The 17,068-nt window shown below is 41.7% G+C and overlaps 1 protein-coding gene and 1 long non-coding RNA gene across 6 annotated transcripts in view; one reads left to right on the top strand and one right to left on the bottom strand.

Annotated features, from left to right (window-relative positions):
• Nucleotides 1-806, bottom strand: part of LOC140265568 (uncharacterized) — a 14,724-nt gene extending 13,918 nt beyond the window's left edge. For all 4 annotated transcript variants that reach the window (XR_011906283.1, XR_011906282.1, XR_011906285.1 and 1 more), the window contains exon 1: nt 717-806. This is a non-coding gene — a long non-coding RNA (uncharacterized lncRNA). The remainder of the gene's footprint in view (nt 1-716) is intronic.
• USPL1 (ubiquitin specific peptidase like 1) lies at nt 728-17,068 on the top strand. Of its 2 annotated transcripts, none has more exons than XM_072361638.1 (9): nt 728-831; nt 4,636-4,802; nt 5,366-5,494; nt 6,588-7,233; nt 9,752-9,838; nt 10,232-10,361; nt 11,549-11,674; nt 12,333-12,493; nt 13,610-17,068. In XM_072361638.1, exons 2-9 carry the CDS (start codon nt 4,707-4,709, stop codon nt 15,511-15,513), a joined length of 3,279 nt encoding a protein of 1,092 aa, XP_072217739.1. In that variant the 5' UTR covers nt 728-831; nt 4,636-4,706; the 3' UTR covers nt 15,514-17,068. The 2 variants fall into 2 exon arrangements, with proteins under 2 accessions (XP_072217739.1, XP_072217740.1); XM_072361639.1 differs by having other exon boundaries at nt 804-831; nt 4,636-4,731.

Genomic DNA, 17,068 nt, shown 5'->3' with positions numbered 1-17,068 from the left:
ACCTGTGTTTGGTGGAAGCTGGAAGCAAAACAGCAGATTCCAGTCACCCCTGGCAAGTAGAAAGCTCACGTATAAGGAAAGCAAGCTAAAAACTCTCTCACTACGCTGAGCACACACGGACAGGCCCCTGATAGCGGCACCCTGCAAGGACACAACGAGAGCACCAAGGAATCAAAGCACGAAGCCCATTCTCAAAGCACCCCTCAGAGAACCACTACCACGTTCCATCTCTCCCTCCGACTAACACCCTGAAGCACGGCTGCACGAAGAAGAAAAGCGACCGCGGTAAAACCCAATTCCAGGTGTCAGCACGGAGCACTCGCGATAACCGATCGCTATGCGCAGAGCACAACGGCAGCTGCTGGTTGAGAATGTAATCACAGGTGAGGCTCGGGGAGGCCCTGCTAGCACGGCCCGCTGCCCCTCGCCCAAGAAGGGCCAGCAGGGAGCTGAGGCGCGGGCACCAAACGCCGTTTCATCCCGAAGCTGCTGACACAGCCCCAGCTCGCACAGACAGACCCCCCGCAGGCCATCCCCCATCCCGACGAGAGCTCTGCGCCACCCAAGAGAAAAGAGCCGCTCAAAACGGGCCGCTCCGCACCCAGCCCAACCCCCGCCCGCGGCCAAGCGCTGTGAGGCGGCAGCGCCCTCCCTGCCGGCCCCGCCCACCGCGAGCGGGAAGGCCGGGGAAGCAGGGCCGGGGGAGGAGGAAATACCTTCGCCGCTCGGCTCGCCGCGCAGCCTTCAGCCGCCCGTTGGCTGCCGGGAGCGGCATGGCGGCCGGAAGCGGCGCGCATCACGGGCGGACGGCAGCGCCGCTGGAGGCGGTCGGTGAGTAGCGGTGCTCGGCGGGCTGCGTGCCGCCTCCGTGCGCCGGAATAGCGGGCAGACGGCGGCCATAAGCGTGCCTAAATGCCGACTATTTCATGTCAGTAGCTGCGCGCTTCTTTGTTTGGGTGACGCTGGGTGCCTACGCAGCGAGCCGGCAGTGCGTGCACGTGTGGATGTAGGCGCGTGTTGAAGCGTGTTCCCCCCGCACAGGTTTCCCACGTTGATGTGATCATTAACGGCATATATTCTTTCTCCTGCAGCCCTCCCGTAGTGCGTGGATCGCTCTCGATGCGGACTGACGCCCGGGCGGTCGGGCCAGGCCTCCCCGAGGCGGCCGAGCACCCCCGAGTGCTGAGGATAGGCCGTGCCCGCACACAGCCCCAAACATCCGTGCCCCGTTAGGCCGTGTTTGTACCTAAATCACCTCCTAGGAGGGCTCGGTGATGAGTCAGTAACACGCTCAGCCCCTCTTTGCGTGAAGGCGTTCAGGGGGAGAAATCTGGCTGGGGGAGAAACTTCTAGAGCAGCCATCGCAGTGCGGGCTGATTTATCTTGTGGTCTCGTCAGGGAGCGTATAAGCGGGAGGGGGAATGGCTGTGGGTGGACAGTGACAGCACAAGGGGGAATGGTTTTAAACTGAGACAGGGAAGGTTTAGGTTAGATATTGGAAGGAAGTTTTTCACACAGAGGGTGGTGATGCACTGGAACAGGTTGCCCAAGGAGGCTGTGGATGCCCCATCCCTGCATTTTTTCCCCTTGGACTTCAGATTATTTTCCTCCTCTTCCTTCTGTACCTTCTTGATGCAGGAGAGAAGTCGGTGGCTTACAGGAACTTCATTTTAAGTGTCCCTTTAACCCCTAAACACTGAAATTTGCTCTTGATATCATCACTGCTCTGTCACCTGCAGTTTGTAACTGCTTTTTGGTTTTGTTGTACTGTTTCCCCAGATATTGCTCCTACTTTCAAGGTTTCTTTTGCTGTAGAAATCTCTGACCTGCCTTTTCCATGTTCTCTTCCTCCTGCCCTGTTACCTCCACAGCTTACCAGATCTTCTTATAGACCAATCTGACACTCTAGAACAGCAGTGTGTTTTGCTGTTTGGCTTATCAGAGGGTGAGCTGACAGAGAACATGATGGAGGGGAAAAGCTGAGAAAAGAGAGATATCCCTATAGACAACACTGAGCCATTAGACCAATGTAGCTGTCCAAGGAGCCATAACATTGCCTGATAATTGCACCACGGCCACAGCTCGGTTTGCATTACATTTCTGAAGTAGCCAGGATAAAAGAAGTGGTATAAAAGTTTTAAAACAACCCAGTAGGCTTGAAAATACATTCATATCTTAACACAGATATTACCCATTGCAGCAGTGGGTTGTTTCAGTGCATGATACCACACACAGTCTGTGAGTATCTGTTTTCCATGGCAGCTGCTGATCTGCTGCCCAGCTTTGCACAGCTGTACAAAGGCTGCTGGTAGCTTGCTGTAACGTTACAAATGCTGACATACAGACAGGCTGCTTGGTACTGGTCTGCACGTCTAGAACCAGCAAGCCAATGTTCTCTCCTCTTTTTTCTTTGCATGTGTCTGAAATAAAAGGTCAATTAATAACTTTGTTAGTCTTTATTCTGTTCATCAGTGCAGTCAATGGCATGGGCTCTGGTAGCGTAGTACTGCTGCTGGGTGATGATACCTTGGGGGGGGCATTTTATGTCTCAGAGCAGTACTGCTCCTTTAAGAAAGGAGAGCAGAAGTAACAGAGAATGTAAAGAGAGAATAGACAGGGGAAAAAAAATATGCATTCTTTTTGAGAAGGATGGCAAAATAAACTGTGATTTGCAAAGAAGCCAATATTGTTTATCAAACCAAGGCATTCTTAAATAGGAATTGTCTTTAGTTAGTGCTGCAAACCTTTTTGAGTGTATGAAGATGATTTGTACTTAGGTGGTAAGAAACTGCCTGGAGTTGCAGGCGTGTGATCTATGTATTTCATTTAGTCTAGAGACCTGAGACTGCTTCAGGCAAAGCGTTTGAATGAAAGCCCTCTGAACAAGCTAGAGATGTTTTCTCATTAGCAATGGTATGGAAATGTACAGTTAGCATTTATTTGAGTGTGTTTGACACAAGCACAACTTCATTTGTTGTATAAAGAAATCAGATCCCCATCTGGACTAAGTATATGGTAATAGAGAATTGAGAGACTGAGATGGTGCTATGGCTGCTGAGTGAGAAGAGGATTGGAGTGCTTGGCTTTCATTTATAGTACATTAAACCTGTGCACTTAAAGCCTGATCAGTTAATGTTTGCCTGCGGTGAGCCTGGGACCCCATTGTAGACCTTCAAGCCCTACTTGAAAACTAACCATGATCTCTTAAGGCATGTCTGGCTTGTTGCTTCTGTCCTCACCTTTTACCGTACCCTCTGATTTTATAAATTGTTATACCATCTCTGCATGCTGCTGGACACGTTGCAGGTGTCAGTAGCACATCATCTTCTCATTTTGACCCCTACAAGTGGTCACAGGGGATTGATTTGAAATGAGTTGTTACGTTTTATAGACTGCACTTTTGTTGTTGTTACTAACAGTATTGACCTATAGCATCCTGTCCTGTTCTGTAGAGTCTCTCCTTGCCCGCTATTAGGGGTGGTTTGGAATCAGGCTGGTATTTACAGCTATCCAAGACTATCTGTTTTCAAAAGGAACTGTAATCTGAGATGGTTCTATACTGTGAGAAAGAGCTGAAGGGGCACCGTGCTGTCAGACAGAGTGTTGGTCAGTAGAAATAATGAAGAAGAAATCACGGCTCAAAGGAAGGCAGTAACCTTGATGACTTTGCTGTTCAACTTATCTCTCTTCCTCCTGACTCTTAAAGTGAGAAATATTGATTGCAGTTATTCTTCCATTTGAAATCAGCAGGAACAGCGTTAGGTCCCTGTAGTTTTACACCAGTTTCTCTAGCTGATTCAGGTTGTTAGCATCAGTGCCAGCGAGGGAATGGTCTTAAGCAGGCTTAAGGAGCAGCTTGCTGATGTGTGCTCTGTTTGCATCGATGTGTGTGTGTGTATGATAGGTGAGAAAGACAAAAATTGGCCTTAAATTCAAGAAAGCATACAAAATGGATATGTGATATCAGTTGTAAAATATGCACTAGCTTATTAGTAGATTTATGTAGCAGTGATGCTGCAGAAGAGCTTGTATTTGCAAGTCAGTCTATGATACTGTTAAAGTAAGGGGAGAGGTTTCCCAACAGTGACAGTAACAGCAGGGTGCCCTTTGGAGTTGGAAGTGATTACATTTACAAGCTAAACTTCTTATCATTCACTGTGCACCAATTTTACATCTCAGAAAACTGCTGAAATGCTGTTTGGGCTTTTAATGATTTGTTTTTTCATTAGTATTCCTCCACAGCTTTCTGTAACTGTGTAAAATCTTGTAGCCATTTTGTAAAGGAAATTGTTGTTGTCTGAGAGTTAGAATATAGAAAGTCGAGATGCTTGGGCAAGGCATCTCTGCCCAGCATAGCACACGTGGTGAATAAGTGACATCTTGGGCACGCAGACAGTTGATAAGTTTACAAATTCATGGCCTAAAGCTGTTAAATTTAGTATGTGACTTAATTAAGTTTTGAGTTCAGTATATGTGCTAGAAAAATATGTATTTTGAATCAAGAAAGCACTCTTCTGATGTCATTACTGCAGTTAGGACGGGCTGCGTTATTGTTGGTGTATTTTTTCCTCCCCCCCAAAAAAAAAAATTAACTGAATTTTTCTTTAATTGTTGTATTCGCTTCTTATTTTTCAGGAGTCTTTGAAAAATCCTTAGTGGTCATGACATTGTTACAAGTGAGATAAATTAGCCAGTGGCTCAGAGGGATGGATACCCAGAAGACTGCAAATGGTTTGCGAGTGATTGGACAAGGGACTGGTATAGGGAAATCGACACTCCACATGGTGGGGTATTTGGGAAAAGTCAGTTGAAACTTATTTTACATCTGTGCAAAGTTCCTATTTTTTTTAATTGGTCTTATTTCACAAAAAAGAAAAAAGAAAAAAAAAAGAAAAAAAAAAAACAAACCTCAAAATTATTTTCCACGGAAATCTGTAACAATGGCGAAAGATTCTAAATAGATCTGTGTCTGAACTTTTTACTGGTGCTCTTTTCGTGACTCTATTTCTGCGTATATTACTTCATATCACAAAGATCTGAGCATGTGTACCTTGGCAATAAGTCTCCTTTGGTTTAGTATAAGTAGAATGAAACTCTGCATAGCTGTATTGTCAAAGATACCTTACTACATATTTGAATGCTTAAATCAAAAGATCAATTTGTGTAGATTGTTCTACACTATGACTATATATATATATCTTATTTTACAAGGAGAAAACTTAGTCTGCTTTACTTTTTAATACTCTATTAGGTGTTACATGCTTAGAAGCTAGTCATTGCTTTTCTATCTCTGTGCGTATGTATGTCTTAACTTGGGACACTGTACTAACAAATGTAAGTTTATGCAACTTTTTCCTTTTTTTAGAGCCATGCTCCTGTGGAAAAAACATCACCTGACTATTGTCCAGTCTGCAAAGAGAAGGGCCAGGTTCAAGTTCTACGGACTTACCGCATCAATTTTCAAGAGTCCATTTATCTCTGTGAAAACCCTCAGGTATTACTCTGGTTAACAGCTTAGTTTGCTGGTGTAGAAACCTTTGCCGTTAACAGTTAAACATCTTTAAGTTCAGGATTTGACTGGTAGTAAGCAGGCTGTTGACAAAGGATGCCTTTGATTTTATATTCTGAATGGTGTTTGCCTGTAATATGGACAAAAACATAGCAAACCTCTAGACGTGTGGTGGTTGGGCACAGCTAGCTATTCCAAAGAGTTAAAAGAGCAGATTAAAAGGAATAAGGTAGAGTTTGTTTCACGCAACAAGGGAACATGAATGATAGTAAATAAATCTTTGTATGAACCAGAATGCGAAGCCAAAATTGGCAAATGCAATTAACTGATGTTTTACTCATAAAGCTGCGAGTCTCCAGTTTTCCCCTGCTTAAGTAATACAGATAGGTTTGTAATAGTATTTATGTTATCTTTCAACACTTCTTCCATTTTAAGTTCAGCTTTAGCTAGATTTCTGGGCTGCTTAATATCTGAGTGGTGGTTTGGTGGTTCTCCCTTCTGCTGCATGGGGAGGGAGGGTATAGCAAAGTCATGTAGAGTGGTGCCCTTAAATTAGTAGAATACAAGGGCTGGATGTCTTCAAGCTGTGTCCCCCATCCCTCACCCTGCTTTTAAGTAGCCAAGCTGCTGGCTTGGGAAATGGGAAGTCGTGTGTTTGCCTGTATATTCCCAGTTGCAAAATAGCATATTTGTATGACCCTACCAGTGATTGGTCTAATGTAGCAGGCTAAGCTGAAGGAGGTCCTGCCAGTTTTAATCCTAGTAATCTCTCGAACAAGAGTTAGTAATATCAAATATGTACCCTACTGGAATGGATTTTGCAGAGTGAGAGAACTCTGCAGTCCCAGTTTCTTACTGAGTCACTACTCATAGATACACAGTTAACTATAAGAGACAGTACTTGGATAAAAATGCTCAATTTCTCTTGCATACATTGAATTTATGTACTCATTTCAATGAAGTATCACTTTATGCAAGTCCTACATTCCATTTCAAGATATCATTTGTGGTTATTTTAGCTCCTGTTCACCTGAAATTACTTTCTAGATTTCATTGTAACTTTTCTTTTTTCCTGTAGTGTATCTACCCGCTTGGTTACAAACCATTTAACAGCATAATCATTTCTGCCGATTCAGAAAATCTTCAAGTTCCATCTAATGACAAGAAAAGGAAGTTGTGTGATACCAGTGACCTTTCTCCCATCAAATCAAATCCAAAACAAGCAAGAACTAATAAAAATGTTGAGCAGACTATTAATACAGACCCTGTTGTCAAAAACTGTGGTGATAGCCTATGTATCCCTCAGTCAAGTGTATGTGACGTGTTAGAAAATGGCCAAGAAAAATCTAATATTGAGGAATCCATCAGTCAGAAGGTGGATTTTGAAACTACCTCCAACACCAATGGTCATCAAGAGAGTCCGCCTAAGAACTTTAGCTCCGGAACACAACTCTTGCCGAACTCTACTCACAGCTCAACAGCATCTGAAGTCTTGCTCAGAGACAACAACTGTTCCACAAATAACACAGATTTATGTCTTCAGTGGAGAAACAAGTGTAATCTTTGTTGGTTAGACTGTGTTTTGTCTGCACTGGTACACTTAGAAGCATTAAAATTTGCTCTAGTAGGAGAAGATGGTGAAAAATGTTTACTCCAAAGGCTCTTGACAAAATATAATCAAGCAGCTGTTCTACTGAATACCTGTAAAAGGAGTAAGGTAAAAGGTGAGTGCAACGAGCAACTGTTTTTTCATATTCAGACTGATCTGATTTGAAATTTAGTACAATGCACTTAAATATGCCTCTTTTCTATTTCAAGATCACAAACAAATCAGGTGCAACTCAGTACTATGAATTTACAGGGTTGTACGCTTCAGCTCAAAGATTCCCAGTCACCTCTGCAATTGTTTGCTTAGGATTAATGTGTGCACTTTGAAAGTAGATATCAAATACAAAGGATCTCTTGATTTCTTTGTCATAACCAAAGTAGAAAACTTGTGTGGCTCAATTACATAATTCTCTTTGTTTCCTTCCTCTCTGTTGGTCAACTATTGCAATATTTTTCTAATCTTAATCTTCAGGATTGTTTTGGATGTGGTTCATGGCATTGTGTAATGAACGGTTGCCTCATCACACCAAAAATACTCAAGCTGGGAACATACGCTCTTAGAATCATAGAATTATAGAATTACCCAGGTTGGAAAAGACCTTGAAGATCATTAAGTCCAACCGCAGTACCTAACCAGTACCCTAACTCTAAAAACCCTCCGCTAAATCATATCCCTGAGTACCACATCCAAACGGCTCTTAAACACATACAGGGATGGCGATTCAACCACCTCCCTGGGGAGCCCATTCCAGTACCTCACCACCCTTTCTGTAAAGAAGTTCTTCTTAATATCCAACCTAAACTTGCCCTGGCGCAACTTAAGGCCATTTCCCCTCGTCCTGTCACTTGTCACTAGTGAGAAGAGACCTGCCCCACTCTCACTGAGGCCATTCTTCTCTGGCTCCAGCTCTGTTCATTGAAGAAATGCTTCCCCTGGGGTCTTCTACCAGCTGTGCTGTGGATGTAGCCTGCTTCAGTCAGACTTAGTCAAAAGGTTTTAACCTGGTTTATACTGTCTGGAAAGACTTAGTAAGTACTCAGATTTGCAGCTTAATAGAGTTGGGAGTAGTAACCACCAAGCACAGGGACACTGAATTGCCCCTGGGGGCAAACTTTCAGGTAGCACAGTGGGAGCGAGAGGAGGATGTGTCACTGCAGTCTGATAGTTTGGCCTTTGAGCACTTTCCATACAGTTGCCATTTAAGGCTCTTAAACTACAATTTATTTTTCCTAGTCCTTTGGACTGGACCCAGCGGAGTCATAAGCTTGAACTTCTAAGCAATCAGACATTGGAGAATTACTGCAGACCTTTGGCTACTCAGTACTCTTAATGAATTTCTTTTCTGATAGATCTTCCAGGAAAAGCGTACATTTTAGTATGACAGAATATAGTACTAGAACAGCACTAGGTAACCTGAAAGGATATCGTATCTTTACTGGAAAAATAATGAGCGTATCAAAAAGGGTTTAATCCAGCACGTGGCAGAGAAAACAGTACTTTACAGTGGCAGACAAAACAAATAATCCAAAGAAATTCTCCAGTGGTTCGTATGCTCTATTTGCCAGAAGGTCTGTTTGATTTTGGGGGTTTCAGACGTTACCTTGGAGCCCTCTGCTATCACAACACCCAAGATGTTATTTTTCCCTTCTGTTGCGCTACTGCTGTGTTTGCAAAGGAACACTGGTATGGAAGAACCCTAAAGTGGGTGTGCTGTTTGCTTCCCCTAGAACGGCTGGTGGAATATGGGGATGTTTGAAACAAAGGTTTCGTGTCCAGGAATGACTACAGAAGAAGTTGGCTCATTTTGGCAGGAATGGAAAGGGGATTGGATGAAGTCTTATTGCAGAGAACAGCTGTAGTATTTTTGTTCATCTACTTTTTCAGTATTTTTTGCATGTGGCTGTGTTTTGAAGCAAGCAAAAGCAATTGAGATGCAAGAAAATGTTTTTTACCTTTTAATATACATAGGTTTTTTAAAGCGAGAAGTAGTTCCCACAGCTGTTCTAAATCCTTCCGTTAATTGGTGTGAATTGTGGTCATGATTGTGTAGTAACAGTTGTGTTCTTTCTTGTGCTTAATGTATGTGTTTGGACATTGTACGTTGCAAACACATACTAAGATAAATACTCAATTTTTAAAATAGATTTTTAATGTTGAAAAGGCTGGCTTAGGAATTTAGTATTTAGCATTTAAATGTTTTATTATGAACTATATGATGTCGTGACAAACGTGTAAGTAAACCTTTGTGTTTTTGGTTTTCATGTTTAGATGTTAAAATCTTCTCCAAATCTCTGGTTTGTAATGTTTGACTACATTAGACTTACATGCTATTACTGTCTGGAGTAGAGTTATAGAATATCCCAAGTTGGAATGATCCCTATGGGTACACGTTCTTGGTGAGAATTTAAGTCAGATAAAGTTATTTTGGGTTAGCATTTAAGTTCTATAAGCCAGTCTGTAATTTTCAGATCAATTAATACTGAGCAGTGACTGACTAATGGTTTTAGACAAGTGTAGGTCAGTGTGAAAGATACCTGCACATAATGAGCTCATGTTGGGGTTACATGTGTGTGAAAGACTTGGAGGTGTTGTGCAGAAATACATGAAAGCATGTGTATTTTTTTTTTCTACAGATGTTCTTCCCAAAGCAGAATTGCTTCTCAATGAAATAAGAAACCAGATTTTTATACAGCTTCAGCCGCAGCTTAAGTGTGAATTAGGTAAGTAATTAGCACAGCACCTCAGTGTTTATTTTCAGGAAACCGTACATCTAAAGACTTTTCGCATGTCAGCTCATAAAATATACATCTGTATGTATGCATGCAAGACACCCTGCAAGTCATACATTTGCTATCTGGTGACATACACACAATTTGGTGTCTGATGGGCTGTTTCGTCCCTGCTGTTTTTGAGAGTGTAATCACGTTTTTGTAACTATGCTGCCTTCCTGAAGCTGTCATTGAGAACAGCCTAGTAACATGGATCAATCCCTTTGCTGTGAGCTTTAGAGGGTTCCCCTGAATTGCAATCGTTGCAGTGAGCTTATCTTCCCTTTTGAAGTACTGAAATCTGATTTCAAATTCAATGACTATTTTTTTCCCCTGTCTTTGAAGGTAAGGAGGAAAGTCCAGTGTTTGCACTCCCTCTGCTCTTAAAACAGGATCAGCAAGCTGAGAAACTCTTCTTGCATTCATTTTCATGGGAGTTTGAATGCATGTGCTGTGGCTACAAATACCTGGACCGGTGAGATTTTTGATAAATGTGCCTTCTCTTAAACAGTCCTAACTGTAGCTTTGAATCTGCATGTAATAAAAGGCCTTTCTTTGCATCTCCAGCTTTTATTTAGCTTAAGTTTCTGGGTGAAGTTTTACGTGAACTGCTTCTTCAGTTTAGCATTAGCAAATGATTTACTGCTGTATAGTGTCTTAGGAAACCACATTATCTCTTAACTAGGAAAGAAATAATAGGTAACTGCAAGTGTCTGGCCATGCTCGCTCTGATCTTGTGCTGAGTGTGCACAGGTTGATACTGTTCTACGGAATATGTGCCTTGTGTGCTTTTGCTATTGAAGGATATCTGTAATGTTCACTTGGATTGAAAAGAATCAGAGTTTTTAATGTGTTTTAAAATAGTATTATGGGCAAGTCATTCCTTGGGTGGTGATGTAATGCATGTAGCCACAGGTCGCATTGGCTTTTAGAGTCCAGAAAAAGGGGGACTTACCTTCTTGAGACAGCTCATTTTGTTTGAAAAATGCCTGTTTCTCTCCATTATCTGAAGTTCATACAATAAGCTTCTCAATCCACAGGTGAAGTGAGATTAATTATACCTGTTAGCCAGGCAGAATGTGTAGTTCTGGTTAATAAGGTGTGTCCAAGTTGCATACCATGGTTTTAAAAAAAGTTGAAAAATCTAGGTTAGAGTGAATATAGAGGAGGTCCTTTCTGTGGCTAAGGGAGAAACTACGTTATTTAACATCACATACATTGGATCTTCATGCAAGATAACTTCTTCGTAATCGCTGCTCTGAATGTACTGGGTGTTTGGTTGGCTTGTTGCATTGTGAGACAGCTACCACTTCCTTCTCTCCTTCAGACTTTGTAGTAGCTAGTGAATTATGCAGAGCCTTGTGGAAGCTCTGCCATTCCTTGAAAAGGAAACAGAGGTAGCGTGCTAAGGGAGAAGGAACAAATAATTCTCTGCTCAAGGCTGCAGAGCTGCTGAGGGCAAATAGTGACTGATAATGTTTGGCAGAACTGAACTCAGTGCTGTCTTGGATAGAGTGTAGTCACAGAGGAATACGTGCAAGTGGCATGAATATGAATAGAATTGAGCTTTGTCATAACATGTAACTTTTTCCCCTTGTACACTAGAAATATATATTGTCCTCTAATCCCAAATTGTCTTACTCTGTGTATGTGTGTGTCCAGATGTAGGAAAACACTAACAACGTTCACGAATATAATCCCCGATTGGCATCCACTTAATGCTGTTCATGTTGCTCCGTGCAATAACTGCAGTGATAGATCTCAAAGAAGACGGATGGTTTTGGAAGAGTAAGTTTTATTTATGAACTTGAAATTAAAATGGATAAAATTCTGAGATTTTGTGTATTGAACATAGTATTGCTTTCAAAACCAAATTGTCTTGGGTTTGCAGATGAAAAGCTTTAATGTCTGATAAGTACTTCTTTAGATATTAGGTAATTCTTAAAGGCTGAAACTGCAGATGGTTTTTGTTAAACATGAAGCATAGAAGGAGCAGTTTTTAACACTGACTAGCAGATACGTTTGAGCTAGGTCATACTTTCTACTAAGTATCAAATGTCAACAACTGATAGGCCAATCTCAGCACTTCTGCAGCTTTTGGTATTGGTGAATAAAGCTGTTTTCAACTATTTACTTGTTTGCCTTGGGAACAATGTCCTTTTGTGCCATGATTATAATGCAGTTGTCTTCTGCCTTTTCTCACCTTTTCCCCACACCCAAAGTCCAGTACACGTTTTTCCTTTTTTTCTCTCTCCTCATCTTTACCCAAATGGAACATCCAGTTGGGGATGTCTTTTCCCTTGAGTACAGTACAATTGTAAGAGTCCCGTGTGGAAACAGAATAGTAAGGGCAGAACACTTGAAATGTCTTGCACATAGTTTTCCATAAGGAATTTTTGTCACTATTTTGTTGTAACCAACTGTTTCTTTATTGTCTCTTTATTAGAGTACCTTCAGTATTAATGTTCCATTTCCTAGAAGGCTTACCACATAACAACCTGAAGAGTTACTCATTTCAGCTTGAAGAAGACGTCTACCAAATAACATCTGTTATTCAGTATGATATGCATAAGAAGCACTTCATAAGCTGGTCGTTGAATCCTGATGGTACGAAACATGAGATCTATTACAGTACTTTGAGTTCTACATCAAATAGTGTTTCGTGGGTTACTGGATAGTCCATATGTAGTAACGAGGATTTATTTTGTCTGCATCCTAAACTTAGGATTTTGTGAATAATTGTAGGAATTTAGAGTGAAGGTTTAGTTTTGGTTTAAGTGACTTTTTCAGCAGTGTTCTGCCCTCATGGGCAAAAGTTATTTGGGTAGAGTCAGTAACACTGAACAATCTAAACATGGCTGTTGGACAAATAGTATCAGTTATTATGAAGCCAATAGTTGGTCCTTTCTTGACTGGAAATTGGGGGACCAGTGGAAATAACAGCATTAATGAAGTTTGTATTCATTTCTGAACTTCGCTGCACCTGAGGGATTGGAAGCACACATGCATGTTGGAAACATTGCTAGTGGTTTGATGGTTGTACCATTGGCAGCAGCAGAGCTTCGTCTGGGTGGAACTCTGTAATTACAGATGGTAGGAAGTTGGTATTCTGACTTTTGTGCTTCTCTAGAGGGAGTGGAGTGCAGGCTTATCAAGTGCTTTAACAGTATAAAATTGTATAAGTCATTCTACCTGAGTTTAAGAAAGAAGAGGAAGCAGCTGATAAGGAACATCCTGAGCATCAGATATATGTGGTCCATATCTATTTTTAAAAACTTAGAGCAGTAAAATACTTGATGGGCAATTTGCAGATGATGAGGCAAATTCTTAAATTGAGCAGTTTCTCTTCAACCCCCCATGCCTTCCGTCTAAGGAATGAAAAGTTCTACCAAGAAACTTAATTTAAGAGGTGGTTCTTTGCTCAGATGTGTGCAGATATTTCCAGCCAGGATGTCAGCCTTATTAGCTCAGATAAAAAAACCTCAGCTTTGTTTTTCAGTAGGCCTTCTCTGACCTGTAATAATACTGCTGCAAATTCTGCTTGGGGTGATCTTTTTACAGTGGAAACCTCCCAGTTCTCCTTTCTATATAATAAAGAATGAAGGAAAAGAAAAGTTAATTGCTGCTTGTCAGGTTAATAAAAATGCTTGACAAGTGTCAGAGGATAAGACTTCAATTTTAAAAGCCTCTTAGTCACTGCGCTGGTTGTTATTTGTTTTTCAGGAACTTGGCTTGAATGTGATGATTTAAAAGGTCCGTATTGCAGGAGACACAAAAGATTTGAAGTTCCTCCGACAGAGATTCATATTGTCATGTGGGAAAAGAAAGCATCCCGTTTGCCAGAAGAACAGAACTCACAGCATCAGAGTACAAATACTGAAGATTCTGCTACTAATAATGTGCAGTTAAAATCCACAGTGTTGCACCGTGGTTTTGATAATGCTGTGGGCAATGTACTTGCAGAAGAGCACCAAGAAGATTCTGTGAGCATTCTAGATAAGAAACAGCAGCGGGTAGCTGGGGGTGAAAGTAGCGTACATGGTGACTTAGAAAATCTTGCACATGATGATCTTGTAACTCAGATTCTTGGAGAAAGTCCACTTGACTCAGAGAGTAAATTAGCACTGAACGCAAAGATGACAGAAAGTAACCTTGTTGAAATGGGCTCACAGGAAAAGCAGGAATCAGCTTTTTCACCTAACACTCCCTACAGAGGGGAGTTCATTGGAACTGATCTAGCTATGGGTGATAAAGACATGCTGTCTGAAAATTCCAGCATTTGCTTATCTCTACAAGAGTTGATCCCGGCAAGTATTACCCCTCCTGTACCCAAAAAGCATGACCCCAACCCATCCGACTCGTCACTTGCTCAAAGCATGGATGATAGGGCTAGCTTACTTAATGGAGAACATGGTTTAAGTTCTGGACAACAGATAAACTGTAAATTGCCACCGGTAGAGAATATTGCACAAAAGTCACCTGACCTGAAAGGTGCAAGCAAAACTGCAGTTCGTTCTCAGGTTGCAGTTCATTCTGCTGATAATAATTCCTTTCAGCCTTCGGACAAAGACCAAAAAAGAGGTTTTGTAGGAAGCTGGGTAAAAAAACTGTTAAACAAGAATACTTCTTTTCTGCCTTCAAGTGCCTTGATGCCCAAGAGTGAGAAAAGCTGCAGAACTCCCTCAGTGCAGAAGTTAAAAGACACGTGGTTGCCAGTTAAAGGAGCAAGTAACTTTGGTGGATTTCAAGGCAGAGGTGAATGCAAAACATCTCAGCCCCTAACGTCAGTGCTTCCTCGGAGTAATAATGCTCATTGTTTATCAAAGTTCAAAGGATTTTCTCAAGGCACTTGTCTTCCCCAGAATCATAGTGCTATGGAAGGCCCAACTTGGAATAAGGCAAGCAATACTCTGGGTAACTCTGGTAAAACAACTCAGGTCCATCCACCCAGCTGTAATTCAGTGAAGGCAGAAGAGTCAGATAGTGACAAAACAAGAAAGCTTCGTCTGAAACTGTTAAAAAAGCTTAATGCTAAAAAGAAGAAGTTGGCTTCACTGGACAGGCTAGCAGTGGAACAGGCAACGCGTGGAAAACCTGTTGCTGGGGATGTAAGTGCCCCTTCACAGACTGAATCTCATAATGGTAGTGAATTACTACAGAGCGTTTTAAGTGAACTGCAGCATCACATTGATGCTGCAGATAATTTGTCTGAATTCAGTGTGAACTCAGGATGCACTAGCCATAATAGTAATGATGAAATACTGGCAGAATTACTGTCGCCTACTTCAACTGTTGCTTCCTCAGAGGTTCCAAAAAGTGAAGATGAATGTATGTATATGGAAATGGTAAATAGCAGCAGTGCTGCACCAGCGGAGCCTGCTGAGATGACCAGCGTATCTCATACAGCAATGACAAGCGAGGACCTCAGTTATTACTGTCCCATAAAGGACAGCAATTACAGTAATTACGAACGTACAATGAGCAAATCCAGTGTGAAAAAACTTGGTTTTGAAAGTCCTACAAGGGAAGATATCCTTGAAGACCTGTTCTCCATTTCAGCACCATCCACAATGGCAGGTGACATAGATGTACCTCATTTTGATGAGATGCTGTTTGAAACTTGGTAAATATTTGATTTATTGGGGTTCTTTCTTTCCACATGATGTATATTTTGAAACAAAAGACTATTAAATTATATTTTCTAACAAGTTTAATTGCACCCTGGCTGTACTTGAACAGTTTCCACTGCAGTTTGAAGAAAAACTTTTATTGTAGCAGACACAATAAAGCACAAAAGTGCTTTCAGGCGTTGTATTTTTTCTGAGAAACCATTATTTTAGCAGATATAGTTATACATTCAAACATAGCTCCCGTGAGTCTTAATTCTTGCTGCTTTTAATATGGAAAAAGTACCCATATTTTATTGGGTTTGAACAAGAACACGCCTCAGTATCTTTGGCGTTGTAATGGCATGAGAAGTACTTTACTTTAGGTAGCACGGATCTGTTTTTCAGGATCACCCACCTCCTGGAGTCTGTTTGTCCAATATTTAGGGATAAGAATCCATCATTCCACCATTGTGGATTCTTGTCTCCTCTGCTACCAAGCTTGTATGCAGCGCTCAGCTCACACAATGATCCTCAGTTTGAAACCTTTGAGAATTACTGCTCTGTAAGCTCCCCCCCTTCCCTGGATCCCAAGAAGGACTGATACAAAGTACTGGTGCTTCCCTTTGAACTTAGTTTTCATCCTGGGAAGCTGAAAAGATCATTTGGTTGAGCATTATTTGGAGCCGGGTCATTTCCTTGAAGTAAAACAACTAAAATCTGGGCCAGAGCTTGCAGTGCTAAGAAAGGATACCAGAAGTAGCTTTTACGTATGCATTGCTGCGAGATCACTAAGAAAAGAAAGATTGCTGAGAGTGGAACTGTGAATTAGCACTTACTGCTGTTGTCTGTAGGGCAGCACACCCCTATGTGTATACAGGCAAATGGCAAGGAGAGGTGAGGTCCATAGAAGAAACGTAATGGACAACGTGGCAAGAACAATGAGTGGGAAGAGAGAGGAACGTGGACATGGTGGTGTTGCTGGGGCTGCCTATGGCTGTTGTTTTGCTAGGTCTCTGAAAATCATGGATGCAGAGGTGAGGGTTCTATATGCTGGACTGGAGTAACTATGTTTTTCTAGTACCTGTAATAATGAGACTTTCATCAGCAAGTCTTCGGCTCAGTCGCTTCTAAAGGTACTCTACATTTTTCCCTTCGATCCTGAATTTAAGACTCAAATCTTCTCTTCACATAGATGTGTTTTGAACATAACTGTCATTACAAAGCATGGCTACAGATGTAAATGGTCTTTGATAGCTTGAACCGGGTTCAGTAAGTGATTGAGAATCCGTCAGTGGCACTGAATGCACCTTGACAAGTTGTTTCTGTTGTAATTACATACGTGTTTGTTGAACTGGCACTTTGGGCCATTAATGGTTTCATTCTTGGAGCGCCAGTCTTTGTAAAGAAGTGGGGCTCCTGTTTGGTTTAGATTCTGTGCCTGGTACGTTACAATAAAAACCCGCGGGTTCTGAATGTGAGGTTGTGACTGTGAGGTACCGCTGTTCTGCTGCTGAAACGTTTGTTGGTCTGCTCACTTTGTAAAAATAATAAAGTAATAAACTTGACCAAAATT

Source organism: Excalfactoria chinensis, chromosome 1 (genome assembly GCF_039878825.1).
Source record: "Excalfactoria chinensis isolate bCotChi1 chromosome 1, bCotChi1.hap2, whole genome shotgun sequence".
Lineage (NCBI taxonomy): Eukaryota > Metazoa > Chordata > Aves > Galliformes > Phasianidae > Excalfactoria > Excalfactoria chinensis.
This window is presented reverse-complemented; position numbering and strand designations above follow the sequence as displayed.

Coding starts and splice junctions, on each gene's coding strand:
- USPL1 (XM_072361638.1), top strand. CDS start 4,707: ATGGATACCCAGAAGACTGCAAATGGTTTGCGAGTGATTGGACAAGGG. Junction 9,839..10,231: donor GCAGCTTAAGTGTGAATTAG/GTAAGTAATTAG, acceptor CTGTCTTTGAAG/GTAAGGAGGAAAGTCCAGTG. Junction 12,494..13,609: donor CTGGTCGTTGAATCCTGATG/GTACGAAACATG, acceptor TTTGTTTTTCAG/GAACTTGGCTTGAATGTGAT.